Below are 23,126 nucleotides of genomic sequence, written 5' to 3' on the forward strand. Positions count from 1 at the left end.
CTGGAAAGAATCAGAATTCATGTAAACATAGCTTGTCCAGAAAAAGAGGTCTCTTGGCTCAACTTACCCTGGGTATGGGGTAAGTAGAGCTACAGGACAGGGTAAGTGAAGCTGCATACACATTTCTGTACTGAATTAATTTTTACCACTACCTTTTTAAGACCATGTCTATCTTTATTTCCGAAACACAATTCAACACAATCGCAATTGCTCTTTAATCTTTTAATAATTTAAAGCATATTTTAACTCAGGCTTAACACCTAACAAACACTTTGTACTTAAAAAAAAGTTAATTAATAACCTCTTAAGGCTCGAACCCTTTTTTCAATTTATAGGCCCTGTTGTTACCTCATATCCCAGCGATAATGCCTTGCAATTTGCTCAACTTGCCATTGGCCCAACAACTGGCTCAACGTACCCCAAGGCAAACATTTTGACTATATTAGCCGACACAGCTACAAGGATGCACTTTCATGCTAGGTTTAGGACCTCATACTTAAGCTTATAGAGAATCCAACTGATATATAGAACAATCTTAAAATGATCTACTTTGGTTTAGATACAAGCATCCTGAAACCTCTAATAAGGAAGAAACCATGTGGTTTCATGAACATCCTTGTAGCTGTGTCGGCTAATGATTACCTCTTCCTACATTTTTGGTAAAAAATGTAGGACACATTGGATTTATTTTTTATTTTTTTGCATTGTAATTTCAGAAAATGTCTGTAATACACTGAGTATACCAAACATTAGGAACACCTTTCTGATATGTAGTTGCCTTCAGAACAGCCTCAATTTGTCAGGGAATGGACTCTACAATGTGTCGAAAGCATTCCACAGGGATGCTGGCCCATGTTGACTCCAATGCTTCCCACAGTTGTCAAGTTGGATGGATGTCCTTTGGGTAGTGGACCATTCTTGATACACATGGGAAACTGTTGAGCGTGAAAAACCCAGCAGTGTTGCAGTTCTTCAGACAAACCGGTGCGCCTGGTACCTACTACCATACCTCGTTCAAAGGCACTGAAATATTTTGTCTTGCCCTTTCACCCTCTGAATGGCACACATACACAATCCATATCTCAATTGTCTCATGGCTTAAAAATCCTTCTTTAACTCCCGTTCATCTACACTGATTGAGGTGGATTTAACAAGTGACATCAATAAGGGATCATAGCTTTCACCTGAGTTCACCTGGTCAGTCTATGTAATGGAAAGAGCAGGTGTTCCTAATCTTTGTACACTCAATGTATGTAATATACATGTTTGGTGTATTGGTCAATTGTTTTGCAAGGCCTTCTACGGATTCTACGGAAAAGCTCAGTCAATGTCACCTCCCGGGTTCTGTAAGATTCCTTCATACATTGATATAATTGATTTTCTGAAATACTGTATGTTATACAATCATGATAAACTTTTCACTACAGTCTAATTCCTATTCTGGCAATACTTTCACCTTGAAGTTCTATAATTTTCTTAATGTTTTGAATACTCAGTGTATATCTGCAGTAATAGTGGAATGATAGTGTTTCACATTTTTACTTACTCGCCAGTGTTGTAATTGGCTGTGATATTCGGCTATTGATTTTTCCCGCCGGAGCGGCATCTGTTGTTAAAATGGGAAAGCTGTTTTGACTTTGTGGCTATGTTATCTAGTGGAAATCGGGTCAAGTGGCCAATGTAGAAATCGCTCTGTTATTTCCTGGATGCTAAAATCGCTCAATTTCAGTTTACGTGAGAAAACAAGCACTGAAAAGTGTAGAGAATCATTATACCATCTAAATTGCTATGAAATATATTTTCAATAACAAAAAATATTATTTTTACAGCCCTTTGAAGCTGGTGGACTAAAGTAAAAGGCTCATGTGCGACCCTCTGCCATGTTAGAGGAAATGGGATGCGTGGGAGGGGGAGATTTGTTTTGAATGCAGCCTAGTACTGTTGCAATTCACCTAGCTTCCACTTTAGGGGTGACATTCTAAGAAATTCTAGGTATAGAATTTTTAAGGTTATAGACATATCATTAAGTAGTCAGTAATGTTTAATTCATAATGTCTATGCATAACAGAAGTGCATTTCCCAGTGTCACTAATGGCTGCCTCTTGGTACACCCAGTGGTGGAAAAAGTAAAAGTGAAAGTCACCCAGTAAAATACTACTTGAGTAAAAGTCTAAAAGTATTATGTTTTAAATATACTTAAGTATCAAAAGTAAATGTAATTGCTAAAATATGCAAAAGTATAAATAATTTCAAATTTCTTATATTAAGCAAACCAGATGGCACCAGTTTCTTTTTTTTACGGATAGCCAGGAGCACACTCCAACACTCAGACATAATTTACAAACAAAGCATTTGTGTTTAGTGAGTCCGCCATCAGAGGCAATAGGGATGACCATGGATGTTCTCGTGATAAGTGCGTGAATTGGACAATTTTCCTGTCAAATCAAATCAAATTTTATTGGTCACATACACATGGTTAGCAGATGTTAATGCGAGTGTAGCAAAATGCTTGTGCTTCTAGTTCCGAGCCTGGTAAGCATTCAAAATGTAACGAGTACTTTTGGATGCCTGGGAAAATGAATGGAGTAAAAGGTACATTATTTTCTTTAGGAATGTAGTGAAGTAAAAGTAAAAGTATAAAAAAATATATAAATAGTAAAGTAAAGTACAAATAACCCCAAAAATCTACTTAAGTACTACTTTACAGTATTTTTACTTAAGTACTTTACTCCACTGAGTACACTGTGTAGAGTACTCACCATTATCACTGTGCTTCCTGGTGAGTTCATGTTGACTGCTGTGAGCGACGGCCTCTTCTGGAACCTGGGCCAAGTCACTGGTCTGTGGGAGCAGATAGAAGCTATTACATCTAACTGACAGATTGATACCAGTCATTCAGATCACCCATCATACAGTAGATAGGTACCCAGAACATGCACACACTGCTTTCTACAACATCCTAATGTTTGCCAAACTTCTGAAAATCGTAGAGGGTGGTCTAGATGTAGGACCACTTTCAGGACCACCAAAAAAGCTTTGATGTTATCTTGAATTTACAAAAGCTGCTCAATGGAGCTCCAAAACATTGACTAATATTATGACTGGGCTACAGTTGAAGGAATCATAACAACACTGATGATCCCATCAACTGAATGTGGAAGTAAAGTAATATGGGATCAAAATCTGCAGTTGGTCATTATTATTGTATGTAGTGGTAAACAAAAGGGGTGGGTGAGCTGAGTTTACTTGAGTTTGCCCTCTTCTATCATTGATGGTAACCCTTGCTGTGATCACATTGTCCCAGTGTCTAAACACATAGTAATTTAGACCCACTCCATAGCAGTTGCCGTTGACAGGACTGCCCTAGTTGCTTTGAGACATCCTTGTAGAAAGGGCTGATTCAAGTAGCAGTACAGTTAATGTGAGATTTACACAGATAAACTGCAGAGAAGCGAGGAGATGAAAGGTGTAATTTTTATGCTTTGAGTCTTCGAGTCCTCCTCTCTGTCTAAAAGCTCTGTAATCTGAGCGTTTTTCATGAGCAGATATCTCTCCTGGAGTCCTCATTCCAATCCCCCCTAGATTTCCTTTATTGGTCATATTTACTCCACATTGGCTGTATCTGAGTACACGATCAACAGTGGTGTAAAGTACTTAAGTAAAAATACTTTAAAGTACTACTGTACTTAAGTAGTTTTTTGGGGTATCTGTACTTTACTTTACTATTTCTATTTTTGACAACTTTTACTTTTACTCCACTACATTCCTAAAGAAAATGATGTACTTTTTACTCCATACATTTTCTCTGACACCCAAAAGTACTCGTTACATTTTGAATGCTTAACATTACAGGAAAATGGTCCAATTCACGAACTTATCAAGAGAACATCCCTGCTCATCCCTACTGCCTCTGATTTGGTGGACTCACTAAACACAAATGCTTCATTTGTAAATTATGTCTGATTGTTGGAGTGTGCCCCTGACTATCCGTAAATTTAAAAAACAAGAAAATCGTGCCGTCTGGTTTGCCATATTTAAGGAATTTTAAATTATTTATACTTTTACTTTTGATACTGAAGTATATTTTTGATATTACATTTACTTTTCATACTTAAGTATATTTAAAATAAAATAATTTTAGACTTTTACTCAAGTAGTATTTTACTGGGTGACTTTCACTTTTACTTGAGCCATTTTCTGTTAAGTTATCTTTACTTTTACTCAAGTATGACAATTAGGTACTTTTTCAACCACTGACGATCAGATATTAAAGAGCTGGAGTAAATATACAACAAGAACACCTGTATTGAAGCTGCTGTACTGTAGCTTTTCAAACGGTTCTTTGTTTCAATTGTACAATCATTGCATTCCAATCATTGCTGTAAGAAACAGAGCACGCTAGTTTTGGCACGTACTTCAATGTGTGTCTCTCATCTATACCATTAGTCCAGCTGAATATGACAGAATATATAAAGTACATAATGTATTCACTTGACCCGTCAACCATGCTGCCAGGCTAAAATGAGTGATCGAACTCTAATCAATTAAGCCAGTGTAACAGCAGCCACGCAACTGTGCCGGAGCACAGATACACCACCATGTTTCCTAGGTGCCAGTATCTGTCCTAATGTAATGAGTCCCTACACTTATTCTCTGACTCAGAGGAGTTAAATGCGGAAGACACATTTCGGTTGAATGCATTCAGTTGTGCAAATGACTAGGTATCCCCTCTCCCTTTCCCTTCCCTTATTCACTCACAGCAGGTAAAGATTAATGCTGAGCGATTATTCCAAAATGTCCAGTTATTTTTCGTTTTTAAAACAACTAATTGGTTAAATTATTTGAATACCACTTCGTTATGTTTTTTTTATTCTGTGAGCTGTAGAGATAAATCAGATCAAGCCTGAACTGTGCAATGTAGCAGGGAGTTGTAGTTTCAAACCACCCAATATTCGACATAGTTTAGCACAGAAAATGTGGTAATTAACTACAATGACCATAATCCATTGCTTAACACTAGAACCGCCTGGCCTTTCAGCATATAAGTATCCGCTAGGGAACGTTACGAGACGTCCTCTTTAGCATATGCATCAGATGCATATCAACTTGCAAGATGCGCAAACATGCTTGATAAATAGTGCATAAACTATTGTAAAGGATTAATTCAATAAAGAAATATGCGTGGAAATATATAAAATATATAAATGTTTAGATAGAGTCAAGGAACTGTTTTGTATAATTCTACAAAGTCCTAGAAAAAACATAGGCCTATAGCCTATTTTAATTTCCCTTGCAATTAAAACATTAAAGTTTAAACAATTTGATCAACTTTATTTGTATATTTGATTAGTAAGAGTTATAGTAATTAATCAAGTCCAGTTACAGCTTGTTTAGACAAAGTAGAAACGAAAATGATAATAATTGTCCAGGTGTTGCCTATCTTCCCCATTATCCCCAGTGTATTTATACCTGTGTTCTCTGTTTGTCTGTTGCCAGTTTGTTTTGTTCGTCAAGCCTACCAGCGGTTTTCCCTTGCAGCTGTCTTTTTCTAGTTCCTGTTTACCTGGTTTTTACCATTTCTGCCTGCCCTGAGCCTGCCTGCTGTTCTGTACCTTGTCACACCACCCTGGATTATTGATGTTACGGCTTTCTTCCTGGGATGAAGGAGAGGACCAAAATGCAGCGCAGTTAGTGTTCAACATGTTTAATTAAACAATAAACGATGAACATTAACAAACATTACAAAACAACAAACGTGAAAGCCGAGACAGTCCTATCTGGTGCAGAACATAAACACAGAGACAGGAAACAACCACCCACAATCCCCAACACAAAACAAGCCACCTATATATGATTCTCAATCAGGGACAACGATTGACAGCTGTCTCTGATTGAGAACCATATCAGGCTGAACATAGAAACAGACGAACTAGACACACAACATAGAATACCCACCCCAACTCACGCCCTGACCAACTAAACACATACAAAACAACAGAAAACAGGTCAGGAACGTGACAATTGACCTCTGCCTGCTCTGACCCCGAGACTGCCTGCCGTTCTGTACCTTATGGACTCGGATCTGGATTACTGACCTCTATCTGCCCTTGGCCTGTCGTTTTGCCTGCCCCCTGTTCTAGTAATAAACTTTTGTCACTTCGACACTGTCTGCATCTGGGTCTTCTCCTGAAACGTGATAAATAATAATAATACAAACAGCCAGCTGCGCAGGTGAAATAATTTGCTGTATTCCTAAACAAAAGCACCAGTGCATGAACAATTGCAAAGGATTAATTGCATGAAGAAATATTTGTGGAAATATATTCATGACAAGATATAAAAACAGTCATTTGTTGATCGTATCAGACACTGTATTATGCCCTTATACCCGTGCCTTTACACATGAATCAATCGCGTCTTCTCTTTATGCTTCGGGTCCACAGTCAGCACACAGCTTCGGGGCTTTGTGTGAGCAAATGTGCCTTATTCCGCATGCACCTGCCGACTTGACATTGTCTTCTTTTTCCCGAGTGGGATCTGTGGTGCTTGGGGAAGAGGGAGAGCAGGACCTGCTGCCTTGGCAGCCTGTTTGACGGCTGTAGCTTCTTTCTTGGCGTTCATGTGGTTCTCACAATGCTCACATGCCAGATCCATGATGAAATCTCTCCTGCTGACTGTCTTATCAAGGCATTGCTTGTACAACACGTACGCGTTGATAGCACCCATGTCGAGCACGTTGTAGAACACCGCAACAGGACAGCTGCGAGTACCTCCTTTTACAGAGTACAGTCTTGCCATCTGGCCGAGTGCACCCACACTAACCTATTACATAAAATAGAATAGGTTAGAATTATATAGAATAATAATAGTAATAATATTATTGTAATATAATAAAAGGGGACCATATTTGGTGTTTGGCAGATGGAAAGGCTATCTGTATATGGCAGAGATGTATACCATTGTGCGATTGTAGTCTGTCACCGTCTCCGGTTTCTTCTTCTGGTCACTGCCGATGGCAACAGTGGGATGCATGGTGCTGAGGATGCTGAGGTTGCTTTACCACAGCTCCACTGGTATGTTGTTTTGCGCAGAGGGGGGTAGCTCCCGCCTTTGTTTGTTCACTGTTCCAAGCAGGCTAGTCTTATTTGCAATCAACTTGTCTGCCAGGGGAATTGATGTGAATAAGTTCTCCATGGTCACATTTCTGTCTTTGCCCATGTAAGGCTCCACGAGTCTCAAAACCACAGTCTCAGAAAATCGCTCACCCGCTGGCCTGGTTTCATCTTTCTCCAGATATGGAAAGCCATTGAGCAAGTACTTGGCTTTGACATCTAACCAAAACTGAGTCATCCACTGACTTCAGGAAACAGTAGAGGGAGCACCCCCTATCCCCTATCCACATCGACATCTGCAGCTAACCAAAACTTAACTAAAGTGACATGCACCATTATCAATATCTATCTGGTTTCTATCGCCCATTCATCCATTGACTTCAGGAAACAGCAGAGGGAGCAGAGGGAGCACCCCCCTATCCCCCTATCCACATCGACGGGACAGCAGTGGAGAAGGTGGAACGCTTCAAGTTCCTCGGCGTGCGCCTCTTCAATCTCAGGAGGCTAAAGAAATTTGGCTTGGCACCTAAAACCCTCACAAACTTTTACAGATGTACAATTGAGAGCATCCTGTCGGGCTGTATCACCGCCTGGTACGCCAATTGCACCGCCCACAACAGCAGGGCTCTCCAGAGGGTTGTGCCATCTGCCCAACGCATCACCGGGGGCAACCTACCTGCCCTCCAGGACACCTACAGCACTTGATGTCACAGGAAGGCCAAAAAAATTATCAAGGACAACAACCACCCGAGCCACTGCCTGTTCACCCTGCTATCATCCAGAAGGCGAGGTCAGTACAGGTGCATCAAAGCTGGGACCGAGAGACTGAAAAACAGCTTCTATCTCAAGGCCATCAGATTGTTAAATTGCCATCACTAGCACATTAGAGGCTTCTGCCCTATACACATAGACTTTAAATCACTGGCCACTTTAATAATGGAACACTAGTCACTTTAATAGTGTTTACATATTTTGCATTACTCATCTCATATGTACACTACCGTTCAAAAGTGTGGGGTCAATTAGAAATGTCCTTGTTTTTTAAATAAAATAAAATGTATTGTCCATTAAAATAACATCAAATTTATCTGAAATACAGTGTAGACATGGTTAATATTGGAAATGGCTATTGTAGCTGGAAACGGCAGATTTTTTTTAATGGAATATCTACATACAGTAGGTGTACAGAGGTCCATTATCAGCAACCATCACTCCTGTGTTCCACTGGCACGTTGTGTTAGCTAATCCAAGATTATCATTTTAAAAGGCTAATTGATCATTAGAAAACCCTTTTGCAATTATGTTAGCACAGCTGAAAACTGTTAAGAAAAGCCAAGAAACAGAAGATCTCGTACAATGCTGTGTACTACTCCCTTCACAGAACAGCGCAAACTGTCTCTAACCAGAATAGAAAGAGGAGTGGGAGGCCCCAGTGCACAACTGAGCAAGAGGACAAGTATATTAGTGTCTAGTTTGAGAAACAGACGCCTCACAAGTCCTCAACTGGCAGCTTCATTAAATAGTACCCGCAAAACACCAGTCTCAACGTTAACAGTGAAGAGGTGACTCCAGGATGTTCCTCTGTCCAGTGTCTGTGTTCTTTTGCCCATCTTAATCTTTTCTTTTTATTGGCCAGTCTGAGATATGGCTTTTTCTTTGCAACTCTGCCTAGAAGGCCAGCATCCCAGAGTCACCTCTACACTGTTGACGTTGAGACTGGTGTTTTGCAGGTACTATTTAATGAAGCTGCCAGTTGAGGACTTGTGAGGTGTTCTGTGAAGGAAGTCGTACACAGCGTTGCACGAGATCTGTCTTAATCGACAGCCACGTCTTTGGTGCCCCGGGAACAGTGGGTTAACCGCCTTGCTCAGGGGCAGAACGACAGATTTTTACCTTGTCAGCTCAGGGACTCGATCCAGCAACCTTTCGTTTACTGGCCCAACACTCTAACCACTAGGCTACCTGCCGCACAGCCAGAGCAATGCTGCCACGCGAGTGGCCATGTGCTGAATGTATGGACGGCACGGACATTCTTGGAAAAAGTTACATTTGGAAATAGAGCTGCACCTCTTGAATTTTGAGAGTTATTTGAAAAAGGTAAGTGTCATAGAAACTTCAGAATATGCTATTTCAGATACTATGTAGAAATGAAAATATTTTAGCTGCATGTGACTCTGAAGGCGGATTTGATAAAGCGATGCTCCTTTTCCTGCATCTGTCAATTACAAAATGCTCCCATCTCTTCATGTACAATTTGACAATTTATAGGCTTAATATTGTCACTCATCAGATTATTGTCAATGTAATCTTGTCTATTGGCTAACTCTTATTATGTGTGAAATTAGTTTAGGTATAGTTTAGGTGTAGTTTCGATGGGCCTGCTGTGCAGGCTGACTGGCATCGTTTGTTTCCCGCTCATCAACTTGGATAGAGTCAAGGATATGTTTTGCATTATTCTAAAGGCCTACTGCAACATATAGCATGTTTTAATTTCCCTTACAATACATTTTATTAGTAATAGAGTTACAGTAAATAAAACAGTCCTTCAACAGCTTATTTTTACAAAGTAAAACATAAAAGAGAATGGTATCAATCTGCAAGGCACGCGGTCAAATTATTAACATGAGCGCCATTGCTGATAAATAGGCATAACACAAACTCACCATTACACTATTGTTGTTCTAAATTAAATCAACCTCTTCACCCTCATCATTCAGTTTGGCCTAATTTAAATGTGATTGTAAAGTAACTTGCACAATTATTGCCCATTCCATTCATTTGTCATTCCTTCAGTGGGCTGGCATCGTTTGCTACACTGCATAGAGTTAATGATATGTTTTGCATTATTCTTAAGGCCTACTGCCACATGTAGCATGTGTTCATTTCCCTTCCAATAAATTTGATTAGTAAAACGTAAAAGAGAATGGTATCAACCTGCAAGGTGCGCGGTCAAATTATTAACTGAGCGCCAATGCTGATAAATAGTCATAACAAACTCATCATTACACAATTGTCTTTCTAAATTAAATCAACCTCTTCACCTTCCTAATCATTCACCCTCCTTATCATTCAGTTAGGCCTAATTTAAATTCAATTGTGAAGGTGCATAATTATTGCCCATTCATCCATTTGTCATTCATTCAGTGAGGAAAGAGAGACACATTAGCACCTGGCTGGGTACCAACGACCTACAGCAGATTGTCTTGGTGGATTAAGTTGGGAATAGGTGTGACAAAAATGGGTAAAAAGGCTCTAAATACTTTTCTGTTTGTGATTTCAAAATTCTGACAAACGAGCAGTGTAAAAAAACATTTAGGGAAAGTCAGGAAAGGAGCAGGGCATAGTTTTTTGGTGGGGAGCAGATTTTTTTATTTACAAAATCAAACGTCAGTGGCCGTTCGGCTATGGCGGTTCTAGTGTTAAACTTGTCCGGTCTGTGAGGAGCAGACATGGAGACTGAGAGAAGAGAGAACCCACGATCTAGAGAGATGGAAAGCAGTTGCTTCGCGAGCCTGAAAATACATGATCTAAGTGATTGATAGTTGGTATTCAGCAGTCATAAAAGTATGCCTTAATTACTTTGACAAAATCACTGTTTTAGGAGTTTTTCAGACAGCATAGGCAGCAGCTCATAGTCATAAAATAAAACAAATATTTGATTTAAAGTAAAGGAAATGTAATATATGATGGTTAATAAGTGATAAGCAGTAATGGGCAGTCACTAACATCATTGGACTTGTATTCATTATTTTATTCGGTGTTGTTACAGCATTCAACCCACATAATGCATCGAAACCCGTGATATTTTTTTTAATAATCAATCTGAACCGACCTCAAAAAGCACCAAAGCACAGAACTTCATGACATAAACACATTCAAATCACCTGCTTAATGATTGTTATGTTAGTAGCCTAGCCACTGGTTTGACATACTATAGCTATTAGTTAATTAGTTATTAATCACTATGTGTTGCTGATGGGCAGTGGCATATATTCATGATTTCCAAGGGAAGCCAGGTGTCCCCAAATATTTAACCAATAAAAATTCTAAGATAATTTATCTTTCGTCTCTGTGTTTTCATACATTTCCATGAATTAGCAAGTGGCTGAATCTCAGTATGTGTAGCCCATGTATCTGATGCTGTCTGGACCAAAAGAGTATGGCATGTTGCCGCCGTAGCATTTGATTGATTGATACCTGCAAGCATTTGGCCATTTGGTATTTGGCCTAAAATAATTAGCCAATCATCGTTGAGCTGAGCTGAACTGTGGGTTGTCTTGGTGCAGCAAAATGCCCGACCAAGGGAAGCCAGTTTGGATTTGGCTTCAGACCAATCAAAACACTTTCTAAGCAAAACACAATTTTCAAACTTGTCTGTTTCTGATCTGCTGTGTTGATGTCCTGCAGTAGCTAGCTTGCTAAATCGGGCCTTTCCTAAGCCATGGATGGAGATGGGGATTTGGACTTGTGTTTTTGGCTTAATTCTCTGTACAGGCCAATGATTATGATGGCGATTCTGATCTAACAATAAATGAATATGTTGTGCCACTGGCCTGAGACGATTGAAGTTCAATATGTAGCCTAGATGTATCCTAGTAGGCTCACGTTAACTAACTAGCTAGCTAACTTAGCTGGTTCATTGTTGCCCATACGAGGAACTGAGGCTAGCAAACATTTTAGCTAGGTAGCCTATAACAACAAAAATAAAAGTGTACTGTATGACTGAGCCATAAACCATTTTGCCAACATGAAAGAGAGGAGGATGGCATTGCCGTTCAACTAGTCTACAAGTAGGGTGAGTCAACATTTTTTGTTTTACTTGCATGAGCACGGACGCACACACGCACGCACACACACACAGATAAATCAGTACCATGGACAGCCACATGATATTTAGCCACATTGATTGGACTAAATTGTTTTTGGTATCTTTAAATTTGTTTTCAGTGTATTAAACTAAGCATATATAGCCTTGTTGATTTGATTATGTTTAAACGTTTACTTTGAAATAGTGCTGGAATAGCGGAGGCAGTGCTCCTGTTGTCTTTGTGGTGACTTGCGGTAACTCCGTGGTTCAAAATCAGTAGTTGTTTAGTAAACTGTCGAAAGGATGAACTTATTGACCATGCTACAGGTGATATAACGTGTTACATGCAATATTTGCTTTGTGAACTTCACCGGTTTTGTGATGAAACAAACGTACGTGTAGTTGAATATATTCCGCCACTGTGTGACTGTCTTTTTATGGTCACGGCCTTATTGTATATCTCGGTTGCGTATGAATGAATGGGTTATAGAGCAAACAACGCAATTATCACAACAGGTTGTAATATGGCTTTTTTACTGGCTTGGCTTGGCTTCCTCAGTGATTTTACCCACGCACTGCTACTGTTGATGGAGTAGTTTCCTAAATGACTGTCAGCTGTTGAGTTGCTGATGAGGTTGTTTCATTAATACATTGTGTTGTTGTTCTTACAGAGTTTCTGTGGGGGGACTCAAAACCACTGGCCCTCTTGTTCTTCTGTGCCAGAGACGTCCCGAACCGGAGAGCTTCATACACAGGGTCCACTTTACTGCCACAAGCTGGGAGGAGACATTGAGAAAACCTATTTTCAGTCAAAGCAATCACACAACAAGAACCCCTATATGACAGTCTAGCTGTGTATCAATGTAACCTACTGTTCATGTTGTCCTTTTGAAAGGAATATAAAGTCCTTTGTCTTGTCTCAGTAAATGATGAAGGCATTTGCCGAAACGTGTTGGTTTCAACAACAAAATATACTTTTTTTAAGGAGACTTAATAGCTGAGTATCTTCTGTTCATGCACATTGGTTTGTAGTGACATCTCTAGAGTATTGTCAAGGCAAAGGGAAAGAGAGTGTGCTTACCAATGGGCATGACTTCTTTGATGTAGCCAAACTGCTCTGTTATCAGCAGTGGGGAGCTGTAGTACCTTCGAAAGCCCTTTGGCTGTGGAGGGGGGAGGGAGAGGTTAAGAGAGGGCAGGAACATCATAGTGAGTGACAGATCGATACGTCAACAGAGAGCACAGCACACCACCAGCAAAATACATTAGAGCCACTGCATAACCTAATTTCTCTGTTAAGTTTCCACATGCACTGTATTAATAAATCAAATTGTATTTGTCTATACTGTACTTTAGTCTGGGTTTCAGAGTGTTTCTGCATTCAACCACGCAACATCATTGTTTGTCTCGACAATGAGTTGGCCAAAGCAGAGGAGCCATGTTAGACATATCCCAAGCGAGAAAAACTGGTTAAAACCTATTCATCACTTTAGACCACTCTGTGACATGTCCTTCCTGTTTCCCCCCTAAACCACCTGCTGATCACTCTCCCTACATCAGCCATGCTAAACAATATTATCTAATGTTTAGTTTAAATTTCTTAATGAGGGTTGATTGAAGAAGTGCATCTGGACCAGGAGCAGATTAGTCCAGCATCAATTCTGTTACTTTAAGTAGTTATTGTACAGTTTGTACAACTCAGCTGGCAGAGTGCCAGACAGCAGATTTCATAGCCCGTATTCACATAGTTTCAGAGTAGGAATGCTGATCACGGATCAGTTTAGCCTTTTAGAGCATAATCAATAAGATTCTATGGACAGGAGGGGGACCTGATCCTAAATCAGCACTCCTACTCTGAAACCCTTTTTGAATACAGCCCCAAAGTTATTAAGAAGATGTATACCAGTCTCTTTGCTGTTAAGTCCCGTCCCATTCCCCACATACCAAGTTCTTACAAGGACACTCCTCCAGATATCTATCATTTATCTAACCATGACATTTCTGTGTTTACTGCTTCCCATACAATCAATATTTCCCATCAGAGATGTGTCCCTCGTATATCCAGAAAAATGACAGTGGACAGCCTCAATTTTCTGAATCAGTATCTCACCGAAGAAAGAGTAATCTGAGGTAAGGATGGTAATGTCAGTGAAATACATGCTTGTATAAGACAAGTAGGTGGAATAAATAACATTTTACTGCAGTTGGCTAAATCAGGCTCACACAGTGTTTCTTGTTTAGTCTTTTTTTAAATATATATATATATTTTACCCCATTTTCTCCCCAATTTTGTGGTATCCAATTTGAAGTTACAGTCTTGTCCCATCGCGGCAACTCCCGTACAGACTCGGGAGAGGCGAAGGTCGAGAGCCGTGCGTCCTCCAAAACACAACCCCGCCAAGCCGCACTGCTTCTTGACACAATGCCCGCTTAACCCGGAAGGCAGGCGCACCAATGTGTTGGAGGAAACACCGTACACCTTGTCAGCATGCATGTGCCCAGCATGCATGTGCCCAGAGCACGATGGGACAAGGACATTCCGACCGACCAAACCCTTCCCTAACACAGATGACGCTGGGCCAATTGAGCACCGCCTCAAGGGTCTCCCGGTTGCAGCCGGCTGCGACACAGCCTGGAATCGAATCAGAATCCGTAGTGACACAGCTAGCACTACGATTCGGTACCTTAGACTGCTGCACCACTCGGGAGGCCTTGTTTCTTGGTAGTCTTAAACAAATCTACTTTGAAACAGAAGTATACACCTCACACATGGTTATGGGCTTAAAATAAGAAGACACCTGTACCATGTCAGATATAGTACGTTTTGAGTTTGCATCCCAATATTACACTTTAAATACATCACAGACGACTGAAATATAACAAAACCGCTTTACATAGAAGCAAAGGATTTTCAGCGGGTTTTTAAAATAATGTTTATCATGGAATTATGAAAATATTAATATCATTCCATCCATGAGGCCACAAGGTCATTTGACTGCAGGAAAGGGCTACATCAGGTGTTCATCAATAACGACGTTTATCAAAACAAGGAGAGATTCAACTCAGCATAATATACAGTGAAAGGTAATTTCCTTACTGGGATAATGATCTGACAATGAAATCTACTTGTTTTGGGTTTTTGGCAGCTATACAGACGATGCATTAGTCCTACAATTAGCACAATCATTCTGCCTCCACTGCACAAAGGAGGAGAGGCCTCCTTTTGTTTGTTTACATTTTGTATGATCAACCGTGTGTTCAAGCAATCTGCATAAGTAGTCTGCCTTGATTGATTCTCAATGTGCCGCGGCTGATAATGAGAAGCTGAAATAAGCAACTCTCGAACTCTATAAGCACCTCTCAAGTACAGCCCAATAGTCACAGTTTCACTGTTATATTTTTATCTTCAACTCAAACGTCGCATCATGATATATATTTGGTTTCAAGATAGCCCCAAGCAGCAATGTACTCTCTTTTTACTCCGACCACATTATGTTGCCAAGAGAAATGAGCAGGGTTGTAGAAATACAACCTGCCAAGTTTAGAGAAACCTTAATTTAGAGGCGAGCCCCACTGGGAGTATATTCTCTTTTTATGCTTGACCCTTCAACCTCATTTTCCACTCCTGAAAGCTGATCCCTATCTCCACAAGGCTCATCCTCAAGGCATTGGGCAGCTCATGGAAGAAGAAAAAAAGGAGGGAAAAGGGAACACGTGTCTCCCTGTATCTAATATATTCTCATGGTTCACAAGGTTCACTGAACCCCAGGTCAATCCTGATCATTTTCATTTAATCCTACCCATTACTGGTCAGTTCTCCATTTAAACTCAGTAATGTCCAGTTATTCCCAATAATTCCCTGTCAATCCCAGTAAACTCCCTCCTATGCAGGCCAGGAACAACCTGGACTCTGGAGGAGTTAGTCACTGGCTCAATCACACATGACAGAACTGCACAAGCTGTATATTTTCTGCGTGGGACGTGTGATTCGATATGAATGACTTAAAAGCCCCTGTGTAGTCGTGACTGCCAGCTCCCTTGAGTACAGTGGACGACGGCGAAATGGCGGATGGGTGTTCGTATTCTCTGCAACTACCCCCCCCCCACCCCCCCCCCCCCCCTTCTCACAAACTGTATCCTTGATCATCCTGTTGCTGAATTCTTTTTACGAGCTGCCTATTGACTCATATGGCAGCTGCAGTGGACTTTGAGGTCCACCATGATTATTCAATACTGTATTTGCAGTGCCGCATTACTAATCTATCTTTCCTGTCTTTGTGATGAGTACATTAACCTCTGTGGAGTTGTGCCTCGCTGCACAATATGTTCCACACCACATCTTTAATCTGGTATTCTGTTGGGACTTTTGAGACGAATATATGAACATGTGAATAATACTAAACAACAGGCTTCAATCCCGATGGTGTACTTCTAACAGAATGGCATGTACTGTAGGGCGTCAATAAATTACATGTAATGAAAAGATGCCTCGAGTCCAGACCTATTGATTTTGGATTAATGCTTTATGCAGGGAGACATACTGTACTGTAGGCATGAAGAGAGGTTGATGGTGCTGATGATGACGTTAATACAATATTTTCAATATGTTCTTTGGCTAGCTGGAGAGAACGCTGATGATTACACTGATGATGTGTGATAGAACATAGTGTTTGTATGTCTATGGATGATGACAGTGGTGTAATTGATGATGACATTGATGACGACAATAATGACGACACTGGTGATGATGTCTATAGAGATACAGTACATACCATAGAGATACAGTACATACAGTATTATACTAGTATAGTACTACATTTAATTCTATACTGAACAAAAACATAAATGCAACATGCAACAATTTAAAACGTGGGAAAAGTAAAGGGTTTTGAATACTTTCTGAAGACACTTAATAGAAACAAATACACTGAACAAAAATATAAATGTAACTTGCAACAATTTCGAAAATGTACTGAGTTACACTTCATATAAGGAAATCAGTCTATTGAAATGAATTAATTAGGCCCTAATCTATGGATTTCACATGACTGGGAACACAGATATGCATCTGTTAGTCACAGACACCCTAAAAAAAGGTAGGTGCGTGGATCAGAAAACCAGTCAGTATCTGGTATTTGCCTCATGCACCGCGACACATCTCCTTCGCATAGAGCTGATCAGGCTGTTGATTGTGGCTTGTGGAATGTTGTACCACTCCTCTTCAATGGCTGTGCGAATTTGCTGGATATTGGTGGGAACGAATTTGCTGGATATTGGTGGGAACTGGAACACGCTGTCGTACACGTCAATCCAGAGCATTCCCAACATGCTCAATGGGTGACATGTCTGGTGAGTATGCAGGCCATGGAAGAACTGGGACATTTTCAGCTTCCAGGAATTATGTACAGATACATGCGACATGGGGCTGTACATTATCATGCTGAAACACAAGGTGATGCGGGTGGCGGATGAATGGCACGACAATGGGCCTCAGGATCTCGTCATGGTACGTATGTGCATTAAAATTGCCAGCGATAAAATGCAATTGTGTTCATTGTCCGTAGCTTAAGCCTGCCCATACCATAACCCCACCGCCACCATGGGGGACTCTGTTCACAACGTTGATATCAGCAAACCGCTCGCCCACACTGTGCCATACAGGTGGTTTGTGGTTGTCAGGCTGATTGGACGTACTGACAAATTCTCTAAAACGACCTTCGAGGCGGCAAATGGTAGAGAAATTAATATTCAATTGTCTGGCAACAGCTCTGGTGGACATTACTGCAGTCAGCATGCCAAATGCACGCTCCCTCAAAACTTGAGACATCTGTGGCATTGTGTTGTGCGACAACTGCACATTTTAGAGTGGCCTTATTGTTCCCAGCACAAGATGCACCTGTGTAATGATCATGCTGTTTAATCAGCTTCTTGATATGCCACACCTGTCAGGTAAATTGATTATTTAGGCAAAGGCGAAATGCTCACTAAAAGGGATGTAAAAAAAATTGTGCACAAAATTTGAGAGAAATAAGCTTGGAATATATTATATCAGCTCATGAAACATGAGACCAACATTTATTTACATGTGTTTATATTTTTGTTCAGTGTATATTTAATTTTGTGACGATGTTGAGGCTCTTACCAGCTTGCCTTGGCAGCGTTGCGATCCCACTCCTTTCTCACACTTGTGGTGGATGCTCATCTTGCAGGCTTTGCAGCGAAGGCCATGCTTGGCTGTGTTGCCTGCCAGCATCACCACATGCTTGGAGGTGGTGCCTGTTGAAAACATTAATCTTTATGTGATGTGTTCAGAAATTATTTGGCTGAATCATCTACATTTTCCATTACACAGTTCATTCGGGAATTCCCATGGCAGAATAAAATTCCAAAACATAATTCATTCCGCATTTTCCATGACACAGTACAATTTCATGACTCAATTCACTCAGCATTTTTCATGACAGAAGAAAGGGGATTCAATCACAAATAGTACCATGCCATGTGAAATCAAATCAAACTTTATTTATCACATGCGCTGAATACAACAAATGTAGACCTTACCGTGAAATGCTTACTTACAAGCTCTTAACCAACAGTGCAGTTCAAGAGGAGTTAAGAAAATATTTACCAAATAAACGAAAGTAAAACATTTTAAATAATATAAAGTAACAGAATAACATAACAATAACGAGGCTATATACAGGGGGTACCGGTTCCGAGTCAGTGTGCGGGGGTACAGGTTAATTTGTACATGTAGGAAGGGGTGAAGTGACTATGCATAGATAATAAACAGCGAGTAGCAGCAATGCACAAAACAAATGGAGGGGGGCGGGGGGTCAATGTAAATAGTCTGGTGGCCATCTGATTAATTGTTCAGCAGTCTTATGGCTTGGGGGTAGAAGCTGTTAAGGAGCCTTTTGGTCCTAGACTTGGCGCTCCGGTACCGCTTGCCTTGCGGTAGCAGAGAAAACAGTCTATGACTTGGGTCACTGGAGTATCTGACAATTTTATGGTCATGATTGCTTTTACCAGACTACATGCAGAGGAATTCAGGACAGGTTAGTTAACTATCATTCTGTTGTAATCACAGTCATTGCTACTAAGTACTACTAAGACATTGCCCATTTGCAGTGCTGTCAGTCTCAGCCACAGCAGCGTTCACCTTGAGAGTGCAGTGGACCAGACTTATCTAGACTTGTCTGTCTAGCTAAGGTAAATAAATCAAGTCTTCAATAAACAAAGGGAACAAATATGACCTCCCTCAACCCCAAACCATTTACCGCAAACTTCCTTTCTTAAACTTTGATTAAATTGGACCCAACTTAATCTAATACTCTTCTCCTCAGTGTCTAGATGCGCTTCCATTCACATTCAAAATCTTTCCCCTAGTCTGGCTACAACAAAAAAATATCCCCATGTGGAATTATACCTCCTGTCTCTGTGTCTAAACTGCCGCGTTTCATTGATGTATGAGTCACAGACGTTGGCATAAATGAAGATTAATTAGGCTTAATTGCGTTCGGAAGTTATGAAACAGACAGTGTGACTTTCTGTAAGCGAGAGAGAGAGAATTGTTTGGGTGAAGGAGCCCTGGTGATGATAGCAGATGCTTGGCACCATCTTTCTGACTGGCTTCCAAATTTTTATGAATGGTATTTTTTGGGTCGGGAATCAGCAGCACGCTTAGGCTGTCTGTAAATAAAGTTTTTTCCTAAAGACATTTGCCACTGATAACCTTATCACAGGGCTCACATTTTTAACCTTTGACCCTTGGAATGTCAGAGCAGAGGGTTGTTTCAGCCTCACTGAGGAAGGTTAGTACTTTTGAATGAAGATTAAATCCTTGCCACGTATACCATTCTAATGACATGTAGCATGTGGCTGGCCTGAAAAACTGCAGTTAACCACCACTGATTAAACGAAATGTCCTTAATACTGGATTTTATTATCTGTTATCTGTGTCTATATTTCCGTATCAACCCCTTTTCCTCTCTTTTCTGCCCATGTTATTGATTGGCTTTGTAGAGTAGACTTCACAATAGCGTGTTCCTATGAAACCTAACTGATATTTAATTCCATCGACAATGGTGATCACGTAATAATATGCAACATATGAGTCTGTGATACAAAAATTACGTATTTACCTGGGTTATTTGATATTAATGGTTAACAATTAATATTGAACTAATAGTAAGACATTTCTGTCCTGTTAGTGTCTGTGTTTTTATGGTCTCCACTCTAGTTCCCTGGAGCTAATCTGGGCATATGGTCACCAGAGATGGCTTGAGCTGACAAATTAGTTAAAGACTGCATTACATAAACAAGATGTGGTGGGTGTAACCGAGATAGAGATAGCCAGGAGGAGTTTAGAACAATTCCTAATTTTCTCTAAATCATCCTTGCATCTGGGAAACTAAGCCAGGGTGGGGTTAAGACAACAACCGACATGCAGATAACAACAGGATGAACCCAGAGTGGCTTATCAAATCAAAATCAAATGTATTTATATAGCCCTTCTTACATCAGCTGATATCTCAAAGTGCTGTACAGAAACCCAGCCTAAAACCCCAAACAGCAAGCAATGCAGGTGTAGAAGCACGGTGGCTAGGAAAAACTCCCTAGAAAGGCCAAAACCTAGGAAGAAACCTAGAGAGGAACCAGGCTATGAGGGGTGGCCAGTCCTCTTCTGGCTGTGCCGGGTGGAGATTATAACAGAACATGGCCAAGATGTTCAAATGTTCATAAATGACCAGCATGGTCAAATAATAATAATCACAGTAGTTGTCGAGGGTGCAGCAAGTCAGCACCTCAGGAGTAAATGTCAGTTGGCTTTTCATAGCCGATCATTAAGAGTATCTCTACCGCTCCTGCGGTCTCTAGAGAGTTGAAAACAGCAGGTCTGGGACAGGTAGCACGTCCGGTGAACAGGTCAGGGTTCCATAGCCGCAGGCAGAACAGTTGATGCTCCTTGGTCTGCATGAGGGGGTTTGAACCAACCATGAATGAGCATTGTTAGTGTCAGCTATACATAGTATTCTGCATTTGTGTAAATGTTTGGTTACTCGGTCCAACACTCAAGGGTGGGGGGTCGACCAGCCTCATTATTGCAATAAATAATCGATATTAAATAAAGATGATTGTTTGAAGAAATGACCAAATCTCTTTCAGTACTGAATTTCCACGACAAGCCCCACTGTCATTTGCCATTTGTCTGGCAAAACGATTTGCTTCCAGTAATTGATTAATCAATGAGCACGTGCCCATGCAGCCCAGACACTGTGTGTGTGTGAATATGTGAACACACAAAAGCCTGATTGATTCCTTCACATCGCACCGAGGCAGAGTGAGCCCTGGTTTGTTTGAGTTCTGTTAGTGTCCATGTTGACTTACTGCACAGCTATCATTCATAATTTACAGTGGAATCTGGATTAGCGTTGAGATGTGATACAGGCCCAAATTACAGTAGTAAAATCTGATCCATAGGATGAGAGCTGAATATACAGGTGACGTTTGGAGAGGCCCTGTCCAGGCTAGACTGATGAGACTGTCTGTGTCTCTCCCTCTTGTCAAACTGAAATTATCCTTAATTAATGACTTGTTGACGTGACTCTCAACGCATCAGTGCTTGAATTGAGCTGGTGTACACCGGTATGGACTACATCGGCGTACCAGCACCTAAAATGTAGAACTCCAAGAGCAGGAATGAACAAAACTGCAAAGAGCAACAGCCATAGTTCCCATTAAAAAACGGTCATATAGGTACACAGTAAAAGCAGTAAAAACAGTACTCAATGCCTTCCAAGCCATATGAGTTCACATAGTTGTAACACTTATTGAATATCTGCATACAAAACAATTTGTATATTGTAATTTCATACAAAGTTGTAAAGTACTGTCTATGAGCACCGACCTATAAAAAAGGTTAATGATGACGCAATTATCATCATAAATTACTTTTTTTCTTAACAGGTCATGAATGACTGAGCACACCTTCACATCCCCCATCCGTCCAAAACAACTTTAACCAGAGGGAAAAGATAGGTTCTTATCCTGCAGTCTGTCCTGTGTTGTTTGACTAAGCCTCATTAATAGACAACAACAGGAGTTGTTAGTGATACTGAGATGGAAACCAGAGGAATAGGATCCTTGTCAGATCACAATCAACAACAAGGCAACAAACAAACCAACAGCAACTGTAAACCAGAGGGGAACATGAGCCCTATAAACCTACACCTGTAGAGATTTTGTTCACGCAAAGTCAGGTTATTGATAGTCTTGTGCACTACAGTAGACTTCATAGGCCTGGCAAGGTTAGGTTACTGCTAATGTCAAATGTCAAGGTTACAACAAAGTGAACTCATACTAGTATGACTTGGAAGGCATGGATTACTGTTTTTACTGCATTTACTGTGTACCCTTTATGACTGTTTTTAATAGGAACTGTGACTGGCCTTGATCACAATATATTGTGATCACTGCAATATCTATCTGGATAGCTTAGAGTGCCTGATTGACAGCATAGAAAACCAGTGTAGCCACTTGGAGACAATGAAACAGTAATCATTCACGTCTCTTCCTGTTGAACGCGGAACGAGGGAGAGCTTGGTTTGTTGTTTTTGAAAGTTTGTTGTTTTAAAAGTGTATTGAAAAGTTTCTTAGTAGCTTGCTATCTTTTGAGTTTGGATCCCGCAACCCGGTTGGCATTAGTTGCTGGGACTGCTACTCTCTGTCCAGCACAGGAGGTTAGTGGCACCTTAATTAGGGAAAACGGGCTCCATTCGTTCCATTCCAGCCATTATTATGAGCCGACCTCTCCTCAGCAGCCTCCACTGCTGTCCAGTGATCTTGCCGACCAAGGCCGGGTCTGAGGAGCTATTTAGTGTAGCTGCTAGCCAGCTGTTAGCTAGCTGCCTATCAAGCTAGCAGGGTTTTCTTGAGGGCTTGAATGCAGCCCACGACGCGGTTAGCCATTGTGGCTGGGACCACGGATTGTCCCGGGCTTGTGGCTATGTAGATCCCTGCTGTTTATTGTTTTCAATCTTCCCACGACCTGACCTGTCTGGAACTGCAAGGAGTAACAGCGCAACCTACTTTGCTACCATGACAAAGACCAAAGCCGGCAGGAGTACCATTGAGGACAGTGGTGTCTCTATCACAGGTGAAGGATCTTTTAAACAATCAAAAATAGTTCTACAAGCAGTAGTTAC

General features: G+C 40.7%; 1 protein-coding gene across 1 annotated transcript in view; it reads right to left on the bottom strand.

Moving 5' to 3' along the window:
• The window catches only part of LOC120023347 (SH3 and cysteine-rich domain-containing protein-like), a 92,850-nt gene that overhangs the window by 45,993 nt on the left and 23,731 nt on the right, over window positions 1-23,126 (bottom strand). Inside the window, exons 4-7 of the mRNA XM_038967359.1 lie at window positions 18,062-18,162; window positions 13,001-13,082; window positions 12,589-12,695; window positions 2,760-2,841 (exon numbers count right to left, since the gene is read on the bottom strand). Coding sequence (XP_038823287.1) covers window positions 2,760-2,841; window positions 12,589-12,695; window positions 13,001-13,082; window positions 18,062-18,162 — 372 coding nt within the window. The remainder of the gene's footprint in view (window positions 1-2,759; window positions 2,842-12,588; window positions 12,696-13,000; window positions 13,083-18,061; window positions 18,163-23,126) is intronic.

This window comes from Salvelinus namaycush, chromosome 28 (genome assembly GCF_016432855.1).
Source record: "Salvelinus namaycush isolate Seneca chromosome 28, SaNama_1.0, whole genome shotgun sequence".
Lineage (NCBI taxonomy): Eukaryota > Metazoa > Chordata > Actinopteri > Salmoniformes > Salmonidae > Salvelinus > Salvelinus namaycush.